This window comes from Nylanderia fulva, unplaced genomic scaffold (genome assembly GCF_048542155.1).
Source record: "Nylanderia fulva isolate GAGA-0341 unplaced genomic scaffold, ASM4854215v1 Scaffold135, whole genome shotgun sequence".
In the NCBI taxonomy this organism is placed as follows: Eukaryota; Metazoa; Arthropoda; class Insecta; order Hymenoptera; family Formicidae; genus Nylanderia; species Nylanderia fulva.
This window is the reverse complement of record NW_028189569.1, coordinates 81,558-104,996: the sequence shown is the minus strand read 5'-3', so window position 1 is coordinate 104,996 and position 23,439 is coordinate 81,558. Positions and strand designations below refer to the sequence as shown.

At 28.4% G+C, this 23,439-nt stretch overlaps 1 protein-coding gene across 4 annotated transcripts in view; it reads right to left on the bottom strand.

Annotated features, from left to right (window-relative positions):
- Positions 1 to 15,266: 15,266 nt before the first annotated feature.
- Positions 15,267 to 23,439, bottom strand: part of LOC114938087 (uncharacterized) — a 41,197-nt gene continuing 33,024 nt past the window's right edge. For 3 of the 4 annotated variants that reach the window (XM_029311837.2, XM_029311840.2, XM_029311838.2), the window contains 6 exons: positions 21,303 to 21,474; positions 20,954 to 21,020; positions 17,181 to 17,340; positions 16,958 to 17,095; positions 16,534 to 16,647; positions 15,267 to 16,397 (listed from right to left, as the gene is read on the bottom strand). In XM_029311837.2, coding sequence (XP_029167670.1) covers positions 16,175 to 16,397; positions 16,534 to 16,647; positions 16,958 to 17,095; positions 17,181 to 17,340; positions 20,954 to 21,020; positions 21,303 to 21,474 — 874 coding nt within the window. In that variant the 3' untranslated portion in view covers positions 15,267 to 16,174. The remainder of the gene's footprint in view (positions 16,398 to 16,533; positions 16,648 to 16,957; positions 17,096 to 17,180; positions 17,341 to 20,953; positions 21,021 to 21,302; positions 21,475 to 23,439) is intronic. The other variant, XM_029311839.2, reaches the window with a different exon arrangement.

The following is a 23,439-nucleotide window of genomic DNA, read 5'->3' as shown; positions in this document are numbered from 1 at the left end:
AATATTTGGAATGTTATAACATAAATGTTAGAAAATAAAGTAACAATAAATATAATAATTGGTGTTCGCGATGTGCAATCAATATAATATAATTTTTTAAATATAATTTTTAATGAAATTTCGTATAATGATAAATCTATATTTCCACAAAAAAGTGTATTAAGTGAAAATTTAAAGTCGAATGAAAAATCTATAAGTGATTCACCGAGTAGCAGATTTACTAAAAAAATTTTTTAAGAGGCATTTTTACAAATCTTTTAATTTAAAAAATATAACAATAATAATCGCACCTCGATAGAACCTTATTAATTATGATATCGCCACTGCGCAAAGATTGATGAAAAATATATAAGAATTAAAAAAAATGATAAATATAAAAGACAAGATGAGCACAGTAATGTTTGTTTAACCTGAAACTGAGGCATCAAAATTGTATTAAGATTGAAATTTTTATATAAAAATTCTTATTTTTTATTATTACGAATATTTATAAAATCAAAATATATATGTCAAAAAAAAAACATATTCTAAATAATATTCTTTTATTTCTGTCCAGTAAAACTAATTTGCAAAAACTTCTGCCGATGATATGTTAATATTATATAATACACAAATTTGACCTTGACAAAAAATATTTAGAAAATATTTGGAATTAAAAATATTGAATATATATTTTACGGCTACAAGAATAAAAATACGAGGAGGTATTTTAATATTTAAAAATTTGATAATGTGAAGCCAAAATAAATTTAAAATAACCAAGTTTTAAAACAAACATCAGAGTCCCTTGTAGAAATTTATCACTAGTAACGTCTTAATAATTACTTATTTCGAGTATTTAAAATACTGATATACAGTAATTTAAGCACTCGAAATAAGTGATTAAATACTCGAAATAAGTGATAAATTGGCGTTACTAGTAATCAATTTCTATAAGGGGTGTTATTTTCTATTTAAAAGCTTTTAATTTTTATTTGAAAAATGGTTTGATACAAAGCATACTTTTTGAGATACTTTTCGACAACTCAAAATTAACATATGCAGAATTCATTTTGTGTATATGGAATAAAAATAACAGTAAAGCGGGGAGCACACACTTTTACATAGACGCATAAGCGTATAAGCATAAGAATCTTGATTAGTCTATAAACGTATGCATAAGAAATTCAATCAATCGAATTTCTTATGCATATGCTTACGCGCTTATACAAAAGTGTGTGCTCTCCGCTTAATAGTGTAGTACGGGTAGTGACATAATGGTAGTAATAATGATGATAATAAAATAGTATTTTTGCACATATGCTTTATGTCTTCATATCACAAAATAGCGCATTTTTTTATATCGAAGCAAAAAATCAAGATAATTCTTTAATGTTATAAAGAATGCTTCCTAGCAACGGAACACAGTAATATATGCTGTATGACGCAGTATTACACAGTATCAACTTGTAGCTGGAACATTACATAGCTTTTTTACTTCACCGTCAGAGTGCAGTCGCTTTACACATAACGTTCTCAAAGTTTTAAATATTTTGAAATATACAAAAATTCTTTTAAAGTTTATCGAAGTTAATTAATATTTCTAAATAAGTTTCAAACACTATTCAGTAGGAAAAAAATGACATCAAATGCAAAAATGTTGGTATTCAAGGAGTGACAAATGAACGATAACGTATCAAACACACCAGCATTTTAGTTACACACATATATATGATTGTACAACTTGTGTCGTAGTTGGAAAGCATCCAAAATATGTGAAAATTAAAAAATATCCTATTAACAACAAAATAGGAATATGTATATGATAATCTCTTATTTTGTACATACGGTATAGATTCCAATCTATTATTTTCAATAGTGTCTCAAACTTATGACTTATAACCTGCAATGTATATTAACACACAAGCGCGCGATTATATGTGTGTATGTATGTGTGTGTGATGCTTTCCAGCAACGACACAGAGCGACACATAGTATCATTCTCTTTGTTGGTTACAGGTATTAAAAGAAAATAAAATAATACGCTGTCGTTGCTGGAAAGCACCCATAATCATCAAGTCTATCGAAAATAGATTTTACAAAGTCTGCTACAAAGAATAAAGATTGCATACAAAATCTGTTATATCAAATATAATGTTAGCAGAATGTTAGAAGAAAGAAATGAAATCAGAACTTGTTGACACAACTTGATATCAGATCAGCAGAAAAATCGAGTAAGATTTTCTAAAAGCAATCAATATGGCGTCAAAATTTGAACAAGATCTGCGCGTTTATTATCTTTTCTGGGAAACAAGTGTTACAAAGTCAATATTAAAAACTTTCTAAATACTGTTAATTAGCATCTATGTTTTTTTATTCCATTTAGATGACTAACAATAAGAGTTACAAAGCTTATTGTTGTTAATCTAATAACAAACTACACCACTAAAATTCTGCTCGATATTACTGTCACTAATCAAACATGAAGTCGTATTAACAGATCCTTTTCGGCTTCTGCAACTAATTTTCTGTCAGATTTCAATCAGCAAACTGTCGACAGATTACAAGTCAATGTACGCACATAATTGCTAATTTTTAGTAATTTGCCGCAAATGTCTGATTAAATTTGTTGCCTATTTATTAGTGTATTGGGCACAGTTTGCTAAGAATGATTTCAACAGATAAGCATAATAATAACGAAAATAGATTTGTAAGTTTTCGAAACCGTATTGCTAATATATAAATTATAGAAGAAATATTCACATATTATAATCCATATTCTAGTATAATAACATCAATATTATGAAATCCAAATAAGATTTTACTAGTTATAAATATAATCGTAAACGAACGATAGTTTCATTATAACTGTTTTTAAATTATTTAAGCCATTCTTTTATTAATTCACTTTGTTTAATTAGACCGATAAATTCAACTTTACTTCTCTCTCTCTCTCTCTCTCTCTCTCTCTCTCTCTCTCTCTCTCTCTCTCCCCTCCCGCCTCCCCCCCCCATTTTTATAATTTTATTATAAAATTTATTAATTTTTATTAATTATAAATGTTAGAGTTTATGATCTCAATTTCTCGCGCCATATATTTGGCTTATTATCAATCAATAATTAATAGCGGACGCATCTATCTATGTTATTTTTTATTTCCGTTCTCTTCTTTCCAGTGGCACATATCCTTCTTTTGTCATTGTCCGCGTTATTTATGAATAAAGGATACATTTTACTTTTATCTGTGCTCATTTTTAACAAGAATCATTTTCAAGTTATGGGCCCAGAAACACCATAACAAGAACAAAAATAATGTGAAAAGATTCTTGTATTCAAAAACAAAAACTAAAGCCAAAAACAAAAAAATGACCAAAAAATGGCCAAAAATGTCAAAAAATGATCAAAAATGGCCACAATAGTATTAGGCGTAGATCCCGTAAATTTAGTCCACATTCAAGGAATGACAACATTTAAAGTATGGAATGCTCTCGGAAAAGTTTTTTCTGTGAAAACAGTGAATTAACGAGATGGTCTATTTCATAAATTAGTCACGACATAACTGGATAAGTGCGTCATTCTATAGAAGAAAACGTAACGCAAATAATCACGATTGCACATCAATTAAACAGTGTTGAACTGGAAGTGAAAGACGAATGGATTAATACATTATTGTTACTAGCGGATCTTCCAGAGAGCTACAAACCCATGATAAAGCTATAAAATTCAGGTACGCTCATTACGGGGGATTCTATTAGAACTAAATTATTGCAGAATCGGCAATTCAAATAATTAAAAAAGAAATCGAGATGCTACACGTAAAATCGGTCATTTCTCTTCACAATTCCAAAAGAGAACAAGAAAAACGAGGAGAGCGGGGCTATAAGAAAAAAAGTAGTGAAACCAACGATTCAAAGTCGAATAAGCATCGTAACATCAAAGCGTTCTTGGCACTATGAGAAAAGATAACTAGTTCATTGATTCCGGGGCATCCGCCCACATCAACAGACAGACAACCAAGAGTATCTCACGCAAATTCATAAGGCTCATTTGTCACACATAATTGTCGCGAATGACATAAGTTTTCCTGTACAGGAAGTAGGCGATATTAAGATGATGCCAGACTGTCTGTTCTATCGACTGAATGATTATTCTTTTTAGATGTTATTCTTTTTCGTTATTATTCTTTTTGGTTATTCTTTTTATTGGCAGTTTGTATATACTAAATAAGACTAGCACAAACTTGGAATTGAATGAACGGAATATAAGTGAATGTTCAGTTCAGGTATCAATTTGGAAACTTAATAAAAGAAAATAGATTGTCTAAAATTTTTGTGCATATGTGTACACATATCATCTTCTAACTTTAAAGAGCCCACATCATTGCACAGATCATTGCATTTACATTGCAACAATGTTACAATCTTGCAGGTTTTAATGTAACATTGTAGAGACATTACAGAAACATGCAAATATAATATTTCATGAGAATGTTGCAACAACATTCCAAAAAGTTTAAAAAATATTATTTAATAATTGTTAGTTTCTTTATCTACCGCTTTGCGGAGAGCGATCGTCTTATCTATTCCGTACTTTAGAGGACGGAAAGCCAATATTTTGGCTTTGAGCTATTTTCACTTTAAATATTTTATATAAGGGTCTTTTTAGTAATTCAAACTCAAATTTTATTTAAAAATTTAAGTTTTTACATATTACATCAGTTGATGATATACTCATATATATTTTAGTGAAAAAAATTTTATTAAAACAAATATCTATCATATTTCGTTTTTCAACTGCATTAATTTGTGTAATTCTGTAATATTATTGGTCAACTTAAAAAAAATATATGTATTACAGATAAAAAAATTCCTTTTTATGTATTGGTTATTATTTTAACTCTATGAAATTCTCGAAATATATTTATGAAGTGATTTACCCAAATTTTCAAAGTTTTCCAGTCACGCTGTAATTTGCAGAAAGTGTAGTCCTATCAAAAGTAAAATTATTCCTTAAGTTGTTTGACCTACACCATACAGGCTCTGTGTTAACAGGGACTTAAATTTTTATCATTTTGGCCGTTGCTTCCAACTTCAAATGTTGATAAATTTCAGAAGACTACTCCAATTTTAAAAAATAAGATGTGATTTCGAAAGGTCTTTTTATGTACTTTAATCTTGTAAAATTAGTTTTTTCTTTCAATAACAATTTATATAAGATTTTCAAAAAACAAAGTAAAAATCAATTTTTTCTCAAATTTAGACATCTTCGATTTTCTTCAAAAAAATCTTTAAAAAAATAGAAATTTTTTCCTTTAAAACGCTTCCAAGGCCAAGATGGGCAGGCTTTTAGTTTTCAAGATATAGTCCATTTTAGAACCAAGCGTGTCACCCATGATGCATGTTTATATATGTATACATATGAGATACATATATATATAATATATGAGAAGTCACCATGCTTGGCCACAAGCAGTAGAACTAGCCAGATATCTTTCTGTATTTGTAACAGCGTTCGAACTGCATCATGGGTGAGACGCTTGGTTCTAAAATGGACTATATCTTGAAAATTAAAAGCCTGCCCATCTTGGCCTTGGAAGCGTTTTAAAGGAAAAGATTTCTATTTTTTTTTAGATTTTTTGGAAGAAAATCGAAGATGTCTAAATTTGAGAAAAAATTGATTTTTACTTTGTTTTTTGAAAATCTTATATAAATTGTTATTGAAAGAAAAAACTAATTTTACAAGATTAAAGTACGTAAAAGACCTTTCGAAATCACACCTTATTTTTTAAAATCGGAGTAGTCTTCTGAAATTTATCAACGTTTGAAGTTGGACGCAACGACCAAAATGATAAAAATTCAAGTCCCTGTTAACACAGAGCCTGTATGGTGTGGGCCAAAGAACTTGAGGAATAATTTTACTTTTGACTACACTTTCTGCAAATTTCAGTGTGATTGGAAAACTTTGAAAATTTGGGTGGATCACTTCATAAATAATGCCCCATTTTCATAACGTAATTTTTTTTAAATGGCCATTTTTCTCATTCAAAACTAAAATAAAAGATGAACTCTTTGATAATTATAATTTTATAAATCCTGTGAAATTTTTCTATTTTTATTGTTATAGTATCGTACGGGAAGCCAATATATTGACTCTATAAGAGTCGCTGAATTTTTCATAGTACAACACTATAATGAAGATATAAAAATTCTTACTTCAAATTACAAAAGTTTACGAAAAAATACGCCCGTCTTCTAGAGGTTAAATTTTAGTTAGAATTACATAAAAGTTGATGAAATTAACTAGCTCTAAGACTAAATAAAGTGCCTACATCTTTACATCAGTTTAATTTTTTGGACTTGATCACAACACAGGAATTCAGATATTAAAATACATACTGAACTGATTCCTCAGAAATCAGACAGATAAATATTCGATGAATTTAAATGAATGAAAATCTGTTCATTGTATACTTTATAAACTTATGTTAAAAACAAAATTTTTAATTTTATGAAGTAAATTATTAAATCTGCAACTTTTTACTATTCATTATTATAAAAATTACATTACAATGTTACTGTAATGTTTCATTGCAATATTACAAAAAGCGGCCATCTATATATAGTCATTGCAGCAACCTTGCAACAATATTTCGTAACCAATATGCAATATTGCAATGTTTCAATGTAAGGTCTATGCAATGTTTCTACAATCTTTCGGTGCTGTATGGGAGTATTTTTAACAATAGATATCTCAGTTAATGGGTTAAAAAACAACTAATTTACTTTAATTGTTATATATTCACATATTTGGAGTGATAGGGCTAGTCTGCTATTAGATGTTATTGTCGCAAATATATTAATGCGCATTTTTAGGAAAAAATTTTAAAGAAAGAATGAAAAATGTAGCACTAAAACAATGTTGTCCATTATAGTAGCCATTATGCCCAACAAATTGCTGTAATTAAAGCAAAAGGAGAAACCACTAATATTGAAAATACAATAATAAACACTTGCCTTTATAAATTCTATGATTTCATTTCTTTTTTACATGAAAACATTATAAAATAACAGAATTATTATAGGGGACCTAATACTTTTGGCCAAAGCTGTATATCACAATCCCAAAAGATAATTAAAGCTGAAACGTCGTTTTCATCGAAACCGTCCAACAGAAGGAAGGAGTTAGTTCAAAACAAACAGCGACTAAAGATATAATATTATGTGAAGAGACCCTTAATCGCGATTCAAATAAATTAACAGAACTAAACGATAATAGTTCGGATTTACTAAATTTCTGGGATACTGATAACGAAGAGAAAGAACCCCTACCAAGCAGTGACGAAACTTCTTCAACTGAAGAACAAGAACGAGCAACTAAATCTAAAGAGACCACATTAAGAAAACCTAATAAAAATCCTGCTCCAAGAGAATTTAAGGACTATGTAACATACGAGGGCGGTCCGATAAGTACTTAGCCTACAAAAGAAAAACGAAAATTTTGGAAAAGTGGCGATTTATTTCTCAACATAGTCTCCTTTTAGCTCGATACACTTGACCCAGCGATGCTCCAACTTCTTTAACCCATCTGAAAAATACGTTTTCTCGAGGTCTGCAAAGTAGGCCTCCGTGGCGGCGATGACCTCCTCATTCGACTCAAATTTCTGCCCGGCGAGTGACTTTTTCAAGTTTGGAAACAAAAAAAGTCGCACAGAGCCAAATCTGGAGAATACAGTGGATGGGGCAGCAGTTCGTAGTGCAATTCGACCAATTTGGCCGTGACGACGGTGGAGATGTGAGCCGGTGCGTTGTCATGGTGGAAGAGCATTTTTTTCTTCGTCAAATGGGGCCGTTTTTTCTGCAATTCGGCGTCGAATCGGCCCAATAATTCGGCATAGTAAAGCTCTGTGACCGTTTTGCCCTTCTCCAGGTAGTCGATGTAGATCACACCTTGTGAATCCCAGAAAACGGTGGCCATCATCTTTCCGGCCGATAGGACAGTCTTCGCCTTCTTCGGAGCACGTTTGCCGGGTGAAGTCCACTGTTTCGACTGTTCCTTGGTCTCTGGTGTGTACCAGTGGATCCATGTTTCGTCGACGGTCACGAAACGACGCAGAAACTCCTTCGGATTGCGCTTAAACAGCGTCAAATACTGCTCTGAAGTGGTCTCACGGTTGCGCTTGTTGTCCGGAGTGAGCAAACGCGGCACCCATCGCGCCGACAGCTTTCTCATGCCCAAAATTTCATGCAGGATATGACCCACGCGGTCTTTTGAGATGCCTACTGTTTCAGCTATCTCGCGCACCTTCAATCGGCGGTCTGCCAATATGAGATCGTGGATTTTTGTCACGTTATCCTCCGTGGCCATTTTCGGGGCACCTGAGCGTGGCTCATCAAAAACCGACGTGCGACCACGTTGAAACTCGTTAAACCAATTTTTGACGGTCGCCATCGAAGGAGAAGAGTCACCGTACACAGCATCCAAGCGCTCTTTGATTTCGCTGCGCGATTTCCCTTCCAAAAATAAGAATCGAATCACTGACCGATATTGCTCTTTTTTCATTTTTCTAAAATCCGCGGACACGCCCGCTTCCACACGCGGTCAAAACAAAACTACGAGTCCGATTTGGCTGAAATTTTGACAGTAGCCGTCTACGAGAATGTATTACACAATAGTAAATCTCTCTTGCAATACTGGCACCATCGGGCGGTGAGGCTAAGTACTTATCGGACCACCCTCGTATAAGACGATGGCCATCGGTTCAACTGTGATTGTACAACACTTCAAGAAGCGCTTGAAAGTGAAGCATACAATTCATGGCAACAAATAATGAAACATAAATTTAACGTTCTTCTTGAAAATAAAACTTGAAGGAACTCGTTGATCTACCAGGTAAAAAACCCTTGAGATGCAAATGGATCTTCAAAAGGAAAAAGGACTCAAATAAAAATGTCGAACGATACAAAGCTCGAGGAGTGGTCATAAAAGATGTTTCGCAAGTTAAAAGATTGGACTACAAACCCAAGTAGCAAATTAACGTCATTTTGACATCTAATGATGTCATTCAACGTCAAAATGACGTACGCTTGCTACCTATTCTTTTATAATAAGGTATGCAAGCATATGCATATTCTTTTTCTTTTTTACACTTTTTAACAAGAAACACCTTCAATAAATTATTATTGTTTTGAATAAGTTGTTCGAAATTCAACTCTAAACCAAGTCTAAAGATAATAACTGCGTTAACTAAATGCTCAACTTAAATCATAATAAATTTAATTTATAATATAAGGAAACATTTAAAGTTGTTACATATTTAGTTATTATAATTATTAAGATTTATAATACGAGCAAAAAATTTTAATATTAATTAAGGGTAATTTTATAAACGACAAAACGTAGATTGTTTATATACATTGTACTTTGAATGTTTCCAAAAATTTAATTGCGTTGTGTGTACACTTTTTGCAATTTTCAAATTTCAATCTGAAGTTTTTTTTGTATTTCATGAAAAAAAATTAGAAGGTGGAAGCAAAAAAAAGCATACAAAATTAATTCAATTAAAGAATGTTATATATGGCTACTAATAAAATAAAGCTACTACAAGCTAATAAATAGTACATATAAATAATTTTTCTATTCAAAGAATAAAATCTTTAGAATTTATTATGATTATTATCATCTACAATTAATTTTAAAATTCATTAGTGATAACTTTTACAAATTGATAAATATAGATAACATTAACAGATTATTTCTTTTATTAACAGATTATTGTATATATATATATATATATATATATATATATATGCATATACATTTAAATACACATAATTGATAGTGGCCAAAATAAATAGTAAAATAGTTTCAAAAATTTTATTTTATAATACCAAATTTGTTTAGGCATCAATATCAGTATTCAAGTTAATCTTATCTTTACTTATATTGATTTGAATTCAATAAATTTAATCATTAACAAATTTTTTGACCGAATTATAAAAAATTAAAAATGTATAAATTAGAGAATCTTAGAACAGTTATTAATGAAACTATCTCTTGTATGCACGATTATTAACTAATCAAATCTTATTAATATTCTAGTAATACTATTATTGGTATATTAGTTTAGATTATAATGGAAATATTTCTTTGTAATTTACAATATTAACAATATACTTTTGATGACTTAAAAAAATATTATTGTATCTATTATGCTTCTTTATTAATTTATTTATTAACTATCAATTTACGGTCATTGCGTATGGAAAATATGTATATACATATATCTTTTGTCAATAAAGTTTTCAGTACAATCACTAATTCCGTTACATGAATAATTTTCAAATAATTGTCTTTAAAGCTAACTCATATAATTGATCAGTTATATATTCACCCTTATGTCTTAAAAACTATTAGAATGAAAGATCGCAAATATTTATTATTTCATTTTTCAAGGAATTTTTTATATTTTTATTTGCGAATTTTAGAATATTCTGTATGTACTAATAGAAACAGCATTTAAAATATAAAAACAATATAAACATGTATCTAATTATTCTTTGGGCTGAAATGCAGACGTAATCAAGAAGAAATCTAATCTTATATCTTATTATGTGAACAAAAAATTGAAATGAATAAACCGTTTTTCTTGTTCATTGTATGTTTATAAACTATTATTATTATAATAAACAATGCTAATAATAATCTATTTTAGGAATCAGATATTAAAATATTTAAATTGTTACATTAATAAACTAAAGAGATAAATAAAAGAAAAACATTGAAATAAAAGAAATATTTTTTAATCTTTTAACATTTTTTTGAAATTACATAACAATTAGCGATGTAGAAATGGAATACAGTAAACGTTATTATAGATTATTTTTATATAAATTAATATAAAAAATGTACACATACACTACACGCGTACACAACACAAACATATACACATACGTTAGTAATAATGTAATATATGTGTTAATAATTAACGTCTATAGAGATGCACGTTATATTTACACACAAAGAATCAAAACCTTACATGCCATTACTTGCAAAGTTCTCATTTTTAACTGACAATATGGATACTAAGAGATTATATATAAAAAAATTTTATTATTGAGGTATAAATTGCCACATTTCTTCAAATTTCGTGCCATATACACATTCATATGATATTAAACTTACTAACTATAAGATGACTGTATTTTTTACATATGAATTGTTTACTTTCAATATGAGATAAATCATTTTGACAAATTGATATAATACATCACCGTTTATGCGTCCGCATAATATAATTAATATCAAAAAATTCTCTTTTATGACGTTTTAGAAACAAACAATTGCAATAAGTTCTGAATTATAAATTTCAAAAGAATTATAAACAAATTTATTTATTTATTTTTTATTTAATTTATAAATAAATTTACTTCATTATTTTTTTAAAATTTAATTAATAATAATTGCATTAATAATTTACATACATACATGTGTACAGGGTGTCCCGCAACGTGATGTCCACAGTGAAACTTTGTATTTTTGGGATCATTCTAAGTCAAAAAGTCTTAATACACATATCAAGTTTTGTAAATAATAATTAAAAATTAATTTTTAATTATTATTTACACATTTATTTATTATTTATTTTTTTACACTGACAACGCATGTAATTATTTTTTGTAATGCCAGTCACGAAAGTTCGAATTTCGATTGCTGTTTAGCGTGCGGATGGTGGCTTATTTCTCAACGGTTCAATGTATGCCTTACCGCATAAGTGCGAGAAAAACACCTTTATGATTTACATTATTGCACAGTTTATAAAGTAGTTAATTATTATATAATATTATCGTTCAATAAATAAAATTATTTCAATAAATAATACTTATCTTATTATATGCAATTTCGTCTTTTTTGTTCTAAAACACTTTAAAACAATCGACTTTAGGGCATATGTGTATTAAGATTTTTTGACTTATTGTTAGAATGATCCCAAGAATACAAAATTTTACTGTGGACATCACGTTGCGAGACACCCCGTATATATATACAGGATGTTCAGTGTAAGGGTTCGCACAATTTTTGAGACACTTCCCGACAATTTAGAAAAAAATTTTTTTAGAATGAAAATTTATCTGTTCCATGCAAGCTGTCACATGCAATAAAAAAATGTTGAAAAAAGTGTTGTTTTCATAACAAAATCAAGATCACCTTGAATTTTTTAAATGGAACACCCTGCTTTTTATTATTTATTCTTGTAGCTTACTTCGAGAGCTTCTCAAAATACTAGAATAAAGTATTTCTTTCTTAAGTACTTTCCGAATTATGAGACTTAAAATAAATCCCCAATTTTATATAAACTATCCGGGAAAAAAGTCCATGTATAATTATATATAAATGTATATAAATATATATAATTTATATATAAATATATATAAATATATATAATTTATATATAAACAGAGTTGAGAAATAACGCGTTACTTATAACGTCGTTACCGTTACCGTTACTTTTTTTCGGTAACGATCGTTACTTTTTTCTATCTGTAACGGTAACGATAACGTCGTTACATTTTTACAGTAACGCTAACAAAGTAGCCGTTACTTTTATCATTACTTTCTAGTTCTCTCTGAGTTAACATTAAATTAATATAATAAATAATAAAGATAACATGCAATAAATGCAAATAAATATTTTATATTAAAAAACGCTTTCTATATATAATTATACATTTTAATAATAATAGGCTCTAGCATTACAAAAACCCAAAATGTAACGAAAAAGTAACGAATCGTTACTTTTTGAGTAATGGTAACGATAACGCGTTACTTTTTAAAATCAGTAACGAGTAATGGTAACGCGTTACTTTTTACAAAAAATAATGGTAACGGTAACGCATTACTTTTATAGAGTAACGGTCGCAACTCTGTATAAATATATATAATTGTATAAAATTATATGTAAATATACCCAGATAGCCACAGTAATTATTATGACATCAAAATGATGTCATAATAATTACTGTGGCTATCTGGGTATATAATCTCATACACGGTTATATATAATATGACAATATATAACATCATATATGATTATAACTATGTATATAATTATATACAAATATATTTGATTATAAATATAATATGTTATATTCAATTATATAAAATTATATGTAAATATATGTATGGATCATACATTTTTTTCATACATTAAAAGAGGAAAATGTCGAACTTGCAATCTTAAACCACGTTCACGTAAACGTCTTCTAATTGTTTGATCACTGATTCTGTCAGGGAGATCTTTATTAGCAATTTGTCGCGCAATTATCGTTGGTGCGCGTTGGGTATCGCTAATACTGGTAATAATTGCACAAAAATGCATAGATAACTTTGATATACTGTAACTCTGTCAAAAAAATCATACGAACTTTACTTTTTTTTTAATTTGTAGAAAAAGTCCATATTTTACGAAAATTTGGATAAGATTTGCGAAAAAAATTTATTTCATCCCGTAAGGTTCGTCAAATTTTGCAATTTTTTGAAAAAAAAACACTTTACTTTTTAAAGGAATGGAGAAAGGAGGGGAGAGGATGAAATCAAAATCGAACGAAAGTTTCTTAAAGTAGAGACTTCACCCTTTAAAACAAAAAAAAAATTTCAAATATGATAATTTCGCGGAGATACGCTTATTTGAATTTATGAAATTTTGATATTAACTGCATGTTGCGATAATTTTTTTGACCAGTGTATTTATATATATAGTCATATATATTTATACATATATGATTATATATGGACTTTTTTCCCGGATATAAAATATCTCGTAAAATATTCATTTTTTAATAACCTTACCTTAAAACCCCCAGACTTAAAATAAATCTCCAATTTTATATAAAAGCAAATGTTCAAGATATATGTATCTTAAATAGCAGTACTTACAAGATTTAGATTGTAAAGTATTTAGATTGTTAACATAAACATTGAAAGTTGTTTGGAATTCGCATCGTAAACATAAACATTACAAGATATTTTATAGTTTATATAAAATTGGGGATTTATTTTAAGTCTCATAACTCGAAAAGTACTTAAGAAAGAAATACTTTATTTTAGTATTTTGGGAACCTCTCGAGGTAAGCTACAAGAATAAATAATAAAAAGCAGGGTGTTCCATTTGAAAAATTCAAGGTGACCTTGATTTTGTTATGAAAACAAAACTTTTTTTCAAAATTTTTTTATTGCATGTAGTAGCTTGCATAAAACAGATAAATTTTCATTCTAAAAAATTTTTTTCTAAACTGTCGGGAAGTGTCTCAAAATTCGTGCGGGCCGTTATGCTAAACATCCTGTATATACAGGGTGTCCGGTAACTAACGGACCAATGATTAAGGGCGGATTCTCTGGCCAATTTGAAGACGATTTTTCCTTAGCAAAAATGTTGAGAAGTCAATAATTTTCGAGTTATAAGCGATTGAAAAAAATAGGTTTTTTGAAAACTGAACGTTTTCGAGTTAAAAGTCTAAACATAATTACATTCTTCAGTTAATTTCAGGTAGAGTTTACTATGATAAAATTTTAATTTGAGGCTTAGTTATAAAAATACATAATGATAAATATTGGAAAGTTGTAAAAAATAATGACCTTTTTCGACATTTTCGCTGAGGAAAAATCGTTCCCAAATTGACCAAAGCATCCATTTGTAATCGTTGGTCCGTTAGTTACCGGACACTCTGTATATTGTATATACAATATATGTATATAAAAATAATCAATGAAACAAATCTTTATTAATTTGTAAAAGGTCACAAAGACATTGTAATATCTTTGATTGTAAAAAGAAAATGTTCTTTTAATTCATGCACAATTCAACACCTATACAATTTTTAAGATTGTGGATTAATACATATTTATAAGAGTTTACATATCTATAAGTTTAAAATTACAAGATTTAAAATAGCGGATCCAATATCGACGGTCATTAATTTCTGTATATATATATATATATATATATATATATATATATATATATATATCATAGACATGTAAAAAGGATATATAGATCGAACAATTATGACGTAATATGAAAAATACGTAAAAAGAGAAAGAAAACATAAATTTAAAAAAATATAAATTTTCTTTAATAAAAAAAAATAGGAATAGCCAGAATTGTTGAGCTTCTAATCCTGCGAGTTCTATAAATATCACTGCGCCGCGCGAATAAGAGTGAAATTAAACATTATTAAATATATTTTCTTTCCTTTTCCCCTCCCCTTTTCCCGTTGCATAATACACAATAATCTTCGCTAAACTTGGTACTTATAAGTTGTTTTTTTTTTTTTAAGTCGCGGTTTATACATTGTAGATTAAAATTACAAATTTAAAAATCGCAGATCTAAAATATTTTAATCCGCCATATTGAATATACTATTTTAAATTTGTAATTTTTACCTATTATTTATAAAATCAGTAAAAATCTATAGATACTTGAAAATTTATAAACAAGTTTGATGCAGATATACAGCAGAATCTCCTCAAATTTGGTCCCATTAATTTTAGTATCTCTCCACAATTGAAAAACTTGATCTTAAAGTAAAGAAATATTTTTTAATGTTTCTTTTCCAAAAATTTCCCTTGCCCTAAGGTCAAAATTAACGAGACTCTACTGTAAATTGCAAAAATTATTTACTTGGGATGGTCACCATGATCATAAAGGATTCATTATTTTAAATTTGCTAATTTTGATCTTAAATTTGCATAATTAATTATCCTAAACATATACTAATATACACAATTCGACAAAAAAGATTCTATTTCGTATAGCATCATGAGACATAAAATATCCTGAAACTATTATATTTTATGATAATTTTTTTATATATTAAACATATTGTTTTTTTAGAACAAAATGTGTTGTGTTTATAAAAAAAAATTTGCGCAATTCTCTAATGGTTAAATTAAGAATTCTAAGTTCTAAAGCAATAGCAGAAAAATTAATAGATTATAATGTCTCGATAATGCAAAACAATAAAAAAAATTATATGTGTGTACACACATACACACACACACACATACATACACACACACAAACACACAACGATACTCCAAAAAACGATACAATTATACAATTGCCACTAAAGTAAAATCTAATATGTAATTATTTAATAGATGTAAAAATATTAGAAAGAAAAAAACAATTGCACATGTTTCATTTACCACGACTTTCTGTATTGGTTACATTCCTTTGGGAATAGATGGAACCTTGAGCTAATCCCCTTATTGGTCCTTTTCGTAATTCGGACTGCGGACCTTTAGCGAGGCAATTATTTGTAGAAAGTAAACCTGCATCACGCCCTATCGCAAGTGACCTTGAAAATGGTTGTTTGCACAGCAAACTTGCATCTGGCCCCGACCATGGCGCATAATCTGGCCTAAAATTTTTTTTTTAATAATTATTAAACTATTACACAATGTAAGTATAATTATATTCCCAAGTAGCAAACATTATAAACGTCAAAATGATATGTTTTGCTATCTGGATTATATCTTATAATATTTTCAACCTACAACAATAAATCATTATTTGCTCCTTTTATTAAATCCGAGTTTGATCCGACTGGTTTTATTAGATATGGGGATTTATATTCTTTGTCCTCTGTAGTACTAGTTCCACGTGAAACTCTATAATGATAAATAAAAAACATTATTAATAAATATTATATAATTTTCTACACTATATATTATATAAAATATTGAATAACTAGTAGTATAACTAAAAAGAAATTGATTCTGCATGAAAAAATAGTATTCTATATTTTCAATTTATTTTTTTACATAAAATCTCACTATTCTTTTCAATTGCATCACCAGTTACAAAAGTCCATATATGTAAGAATAAAACTACCAAACTAAATAGAATTAATCAATAAGAAAATGTGATCTCTTTTATAAAATAATATTTGAAAAAAATAATTAAACAATTGTCTCTTACTTCGGTATCTCTGTCTTATTTTTCGACCGTTTCGACTTTTTAGTCTCCGCATCCTTGTTTATTTTTTTAATTGGAGAAACACTGAATTTTATAGCTTCCGTCACTGGCGGACTATCTTTTCGTTCGGTACTTTTACTGCTGCAATATTTCATATAATCAAAATAAAAAAAACCAGAAATAAGTACCAAGCTTTTATTTATTTTGTTGAAAAATAAAATATTACCTTTGACTACTAGAAGTACATAGCGGACGAGTAGCTTCCTCTGCTACTACTATATCTAATATATGTATTGCTCTTTCTTCATCATAATCTACACTATCCATGGCAAGCATTACTACTCGATCTGGTACCATTTTATATTTTTCCGTCAAACGCTTCTTCACTATAATTTTTTCATATAACATATATTTATTAATAAATAGAAAAAATTATAAAAATTGGAAATTTGCACTTGCTTTTTCACCATTTCAGGTTGACAGTTCGTGCAGACAAACTGTCAACCTCATCATAATATGTGCTTTATATAAAACATATGCACTTTGTACGAATAAAAATGCACATTCCCTGGGATTAGAGGACACGAGAGAAAGCACTGTTATTCTCTAAACTTAGATTAGACGTTTAATAAAAATTTGTAATTAGAAAGACGATTCATACGTACGTATGCGTGCGTTATGTATACATGCATATGTTTTCGATATATGTGCTGCTATTCTGTCGGTGTTCGTCATTTGCTGAGGGATCCCCTTAAGATGGTTTTTTAATTATGGCTTTCTCATAGAGGAAGCTATAATTAAAAAACCATCTTAATAAGCGAAATGAAATGGTGAGGAAGCAAGTACAAATTTTTCCAATTTGCACAATTTTTTTCGTTAAAATTTTTTTTTAAGATTTCTATGCTAATATGTTCATAATATTTCAAAATTCGAAAATTTACAATTAAAAGAAATTCACATTCTTCAATTCAAAATAAATCATTCTTTAATGTTATTTTATTCAGAATGTTCCAAATTAAAAATTTACATATAAAATAAATTCTAAATTGTTTAAAAATAAACCATTTTACAAATTCTCCACAAATTCAATTTTATTTTTTAATAATAATTTTATACAAATTCGATATTTCAAAATTTACGAATGTTTAAGCATGTATATTTTTTGAAATTAAAAATTTAATAAAAAAGTCCTTTTTATTAATCCTCGTCAAATTAAATACCAAACATCATTAATGCAACGATACTCTATTAATATAAAAATATAATTAGTCTAATATATATATATATATATACATACAGGTTGTCTACAGTGAAACTTTGTATTCTTGGGATCATTGTAAGTCAAAAAGCCTTAATACATATATGTCCTAAAGTGGACAAGTTATACCAAAAAGACAAAATTGCATATAAAAAAATTAGTATTATTTATTGAAGATAATAATTTTATTTATTGAACAATAATATTATATAATAATTATATAATAATTAACTACTTTATAAACTGTGCGGTAATGTAAATTATAATAGTATATTAGCTAACAAGTGTGGGGGATCGTAAATCGACCGAGAGTGTGAAAGTTTGGCGCACGAGGCGAAGCCGAATGTGACAATCCGCACGATCGGCCGATTTATGACCCGCACATGTTGGCTACGATATTTTGTGTGACCGGTGCGTAAAAAGGGAGCCCTTTCTAAAATCCCATCAAGTGTGTAAAGGGCGACTTTTCGCGCGCCGGTCACACAAAATATCGTAGCCAACATGTGCGGGTCATAAATCGGCCGATCGTGCGGATTGTCACACTCGGCTTCGCGCCAAACTTCCACACTCTCGACCGATTTCCGATCCCCCGCACTTGTTAGCTAATAAACTATTTTGTAATGCCAGTCACGAAAGTTCGAATTTCGATTGTTATTTAACGTGCGAAAGGTGGCTTATTTTTTAACGATTCAATGTATGCCTTTACAGCACAAGTGCGAGAAAAACATATTATTTATGATTTACATTATTGCACAGTTTATAAAGTAGTTAATTATTACATAATATATTATCGTTCAATAAATAAAATTATTTCAATAAATAATACTTATCTTATTATATGCAATTTCATCTTTTGTTATAACTTTAAAACAATCGACTTTAAGGCATATGTGTATTAAGACTTTTTGACTTACAATGATCCCAAAAATACAAAGTTTCACTGTGGACATCACGTTGCTCTGTATGAATATACAAGGTGTCCAGAAAATCGCCCGTAATACTTCGGGAGGTGTTTCGGGACCCAAAAAGAAGAAAAAAATTATATAAACATAGATTCGGAAATAAGTCGTTTCCGAGTTATAGCCACTTTTATTTAATCTTTTAAATTTTATTTTTTAATTTTTTTCAATTTTGAATCAAATTAAATAATTTTCCCAATAATATTGCTAACTTTAAACAAAGAATAATTCATGAATTCAAAAAAAATAAGGAAAGATCCAAATGTTTTTGAAAAAGTTCGGAATTCCTTTGATAAAAGAATAAGAGCCTGCATTCGTGCTGAAGGTGGCCATTTTTAACATCTTATTTAATTTGATTTAAATATTTATTTATGTTTATCCTTGATTTGTGTGTGTGCGTGTGTATGTATACATATATATATATATATACAGGGTATGTGTATATATATATATATATATATATATATATATATATATGTATACGTACATATATATACAGTCTATCCGGTAATAGTCACGTCAACCGTCGTGAACAGGTAGAGCATGTTAAATTGAATAGAAAAGTCTTATACAATTTTGCTAAATTCGCAATAATTATTGAGTTGGCCTACCACTTTCTACCCACTCATTCGCTCAGATAAATTATTGTGAATTTAGCAAAATGGTATAAGACTTTTCTATTCAGTTTAACGTGCTTTACCTGCACACGACAGTTGTGACTATTACCGGACACCCTGTATACAAAGTGTAATTAAACGAACGAATACAAAGCACACCATTAGGTGCAGGACAAGAAACTAGTACGCCTACTAAGGCGGCGCCTATGCTGTTTTCAGTATATAGCTACGTGCTATTTGGCAAACTTTAACAATTTATAGCGTCAAAAATGAAACTCAGATTAAAAAATGGCTCAGGACTTTTCGATTTAGTTTGTTGTCCTGATGGTGTGCTCCGTATACGTTCGTTTAGTTACACCCTGTATATATCTCATAATTCACGGTAGTTAAAAGAATATTTCTAAAAAAAATTTTCATAAAAATTTTATAAAATAACCAATTATCGCCAAACTCAATACCAACCATCCTTTCATAATAGTCTACTATAATAAACCATCCTTTAATAAGTCTACTATATATAAAAAAATTAAGCTCGACATCTCAAAATTTCCGAAATTTAAAAAATGCATATTTCTTAAAAATTCAAAATTTCATAAAAAATAAATCCTTTTAACAATCATCTTCAGACTCAATACCAAACATCCTTTAATAATAATCTATTAATCATAAAAAATTTATGATAATTTCTTAAAATTTACGGAAGTTAATGCAACCATAATTTTCAAAAAATTAAAAATTAAAAAAAAATAAACCCTTTCACCGATTCTCCTCAAATTCAATACCAACCATTCTTTAACAATAGTCTATTTATATAAAAAAATTCAGTCCGATATCTTAAAATTTACGGAAGTTAGAGCAACCACAAACATTTTTTGAAAAATTTAAATTGCATTAAAACACTACGAATTTTTATAAAAATAACAGCGTTGTATTGCTTTACTTGTATATCAAATTGGAGCGTTATAAGTAAAATATTTTTTGAGATATTGAAATTTAAAAAAAATTGGTGGGCACATACACACATACATACAAACATTTTTTTAATGTGATTTTTCGACGTTTTGGAACATTTTGAACACATTGGCATAGAAATCTGGAAAAAATTTTTTCATGACAACCAATAAGTTTCCTCTATAAGGAAGCAAAATAAATGTAAAATACATACATATATTCTTTTCTTCCGCACTTTTCATGCGTGGAGGAGGTGTAGGAACAGTTGGCTCATTGTTTGTCTAAAAAAACAAGTTTCTTTTTGTAAATATATCGATTAACAAAACCTTAAAGGCAAAAGAATTATTTTCGAGGTATTTTAAAAATGTGCTAAAAACATCTAAAATAAATAGTGTTTCATCGAAATATCTTCTCATTTAAAAATGACATCTAAGAATTTTCAACTTGCTGTTTTGCTCTGACGTCACAATCTAATATAGCCGATCTTGATTAAAATATTCGCTTTTATTCTTTATCAGAAAAATAACATATGTCATATACATGTATGATATAAAACTCATTACCTCTTCTTCTTCTTTCTTTTTTGGAACAACCTTGGGAGGAAAAATAGGATTCCGTTTTTCATATCCTAAATCGATTAGTTTATCAGATGCCTTCTGCACATTGTTATCACTTTGTTCTAATATATCCAATAATATTGTTTCGTCCACATTTGGAAATATACTTTTCAGATACCTGTACACATATTTCAAACATATAAATGTTTAATATAATTGTTATATATATATATATATATATATATATATATATATATACACAACTACGTGTACATAATATACAAACATGATGCATTCTATATTATGTATTTAATATATTTTTTATAATGTAATATGCAAATTACTCATCATATTAAAGCAAAATGATCTAATATAATCTTATTGAAATGTGATTTGTTGATTAAATGTGATCACAGATTAGTAAAGTAATAATATATACACACACATACACACACAAAAAATTAATAATTAACTTTACTTGAGAGATGTGTGTGACTGATATCTAAAAATAAATATGTAATTAAAAATTTTCTATCTATCTTAACAAATGATAAACTATTCTAAACATTCATTTTAATTTAAACTTTTTAGAGCACAATGCACATGCATATACTATCATGCTTAAAATTTTATCTTATTTTAAAATAAATAAGTTTTTTCTGTTGCTTGAAATAAACATCCTTTTATTAATTAATTTTTCTTTTTTGTTATAATATTTTAATTAATTTTTTTTAACTTTGAAATATTTTATAAACTTATTTAAAATAAATATCTCAAAGTTTAAAAAATTAATTAAAATATAGTTAAAAAAATTAAATAATAAAAGAATATAAAATAAAGGCTCTATTCGATAAAATCAAATTACAAAAAGAGAGCAAAGAGCCATAGCAAGAAAGTCGTGCTATAAAAATAATTGACTATGTCAAGTGAAATAAAACGTTTCGGTTTATTTTAAACCATCTTCAGTTATAAATTAGAGTTACAAATCATAATCATTTAAATATTGAGTTGCAGTGATATAACATATACAAAACGCATGCACTGTACGATAAGTATCACATTGGAATTGGCCAAGATATTTAGTCTTAGGATCAATAAAACTGTAATACAAAATAATAATTACTTGTAAACGATTCTAGCTGATATTATATGAAGATATGACTTTTTTCAACAATTATTATCATATTAAAACAAGGAAAGTCTATACTTGATTACATTAAGCCTACATTATACAGTGTTATAAAATTTAAAAATTAAAAATATAAATGAAAACCGGTATTATAAAATTAAATTAATACTGATTGAAAAACGGTGTTATAAATTAAAACACATGTTAAAAAATTGGCAAGTAATAATTATATACTCACAGATATAGCTCATAACGAATACGCACATTGACAGATGCATGAGAGATATATATACCACCCGGTAGAGACCGGAAGAGAGCGTGTTATTATTATCAGAGACACACTGAGAAATGTTAGGACGTCAAACTTTTAGATAAAAGAGGGCCTAAAAAGAATATATAAGTAGGGGGGGAGGGAGACTGAGACAGGTTAGTGGGAAGAGAGCGTGTTCAGGATTGGCAAATAATCTTCAGATAGCGACTCATTGTCAGTGTCACTTTGTTTATTCAAATCCCTAGATTGTCTTTTAATATGTACCATTTCAGATATGATTCTTTTTCGAAGTTTTGGTTCCTCATCCAATATTTCCACATTGTTCCAGTCGAAATCATGATTGTATTCTATTTTATGGGTGGAAATGACGGAAGGGGATGAAATCTTGTTAATATCAGAACGATGCTCTTTGATTCTGGTTATCGGTCTTCTTTTTGTCTGTCCTACGTAAGACGCTTCGTAATCCGAACACTTTATCTTATATATTACATTATTACGAGACGAGTTATTTAGTTTGTCTTTACCTGATTTGATAAATTTATTCAAAGAGTTAAAACAAGAGTAAGAAATATTAAAATTAAATTTTTTAGTAAGTCTACAGAACTTCTCTGATATATTTTTGACATAGGGTACTGTAAAAGAGTTATTATTTTTTTTGTTAATGCAACTGTCAGTATTATTAGATTTATGACTTAATTTCTTTATCTTGTTGTTAATTATAGCAAAAATGAAAGGTAGCGGAT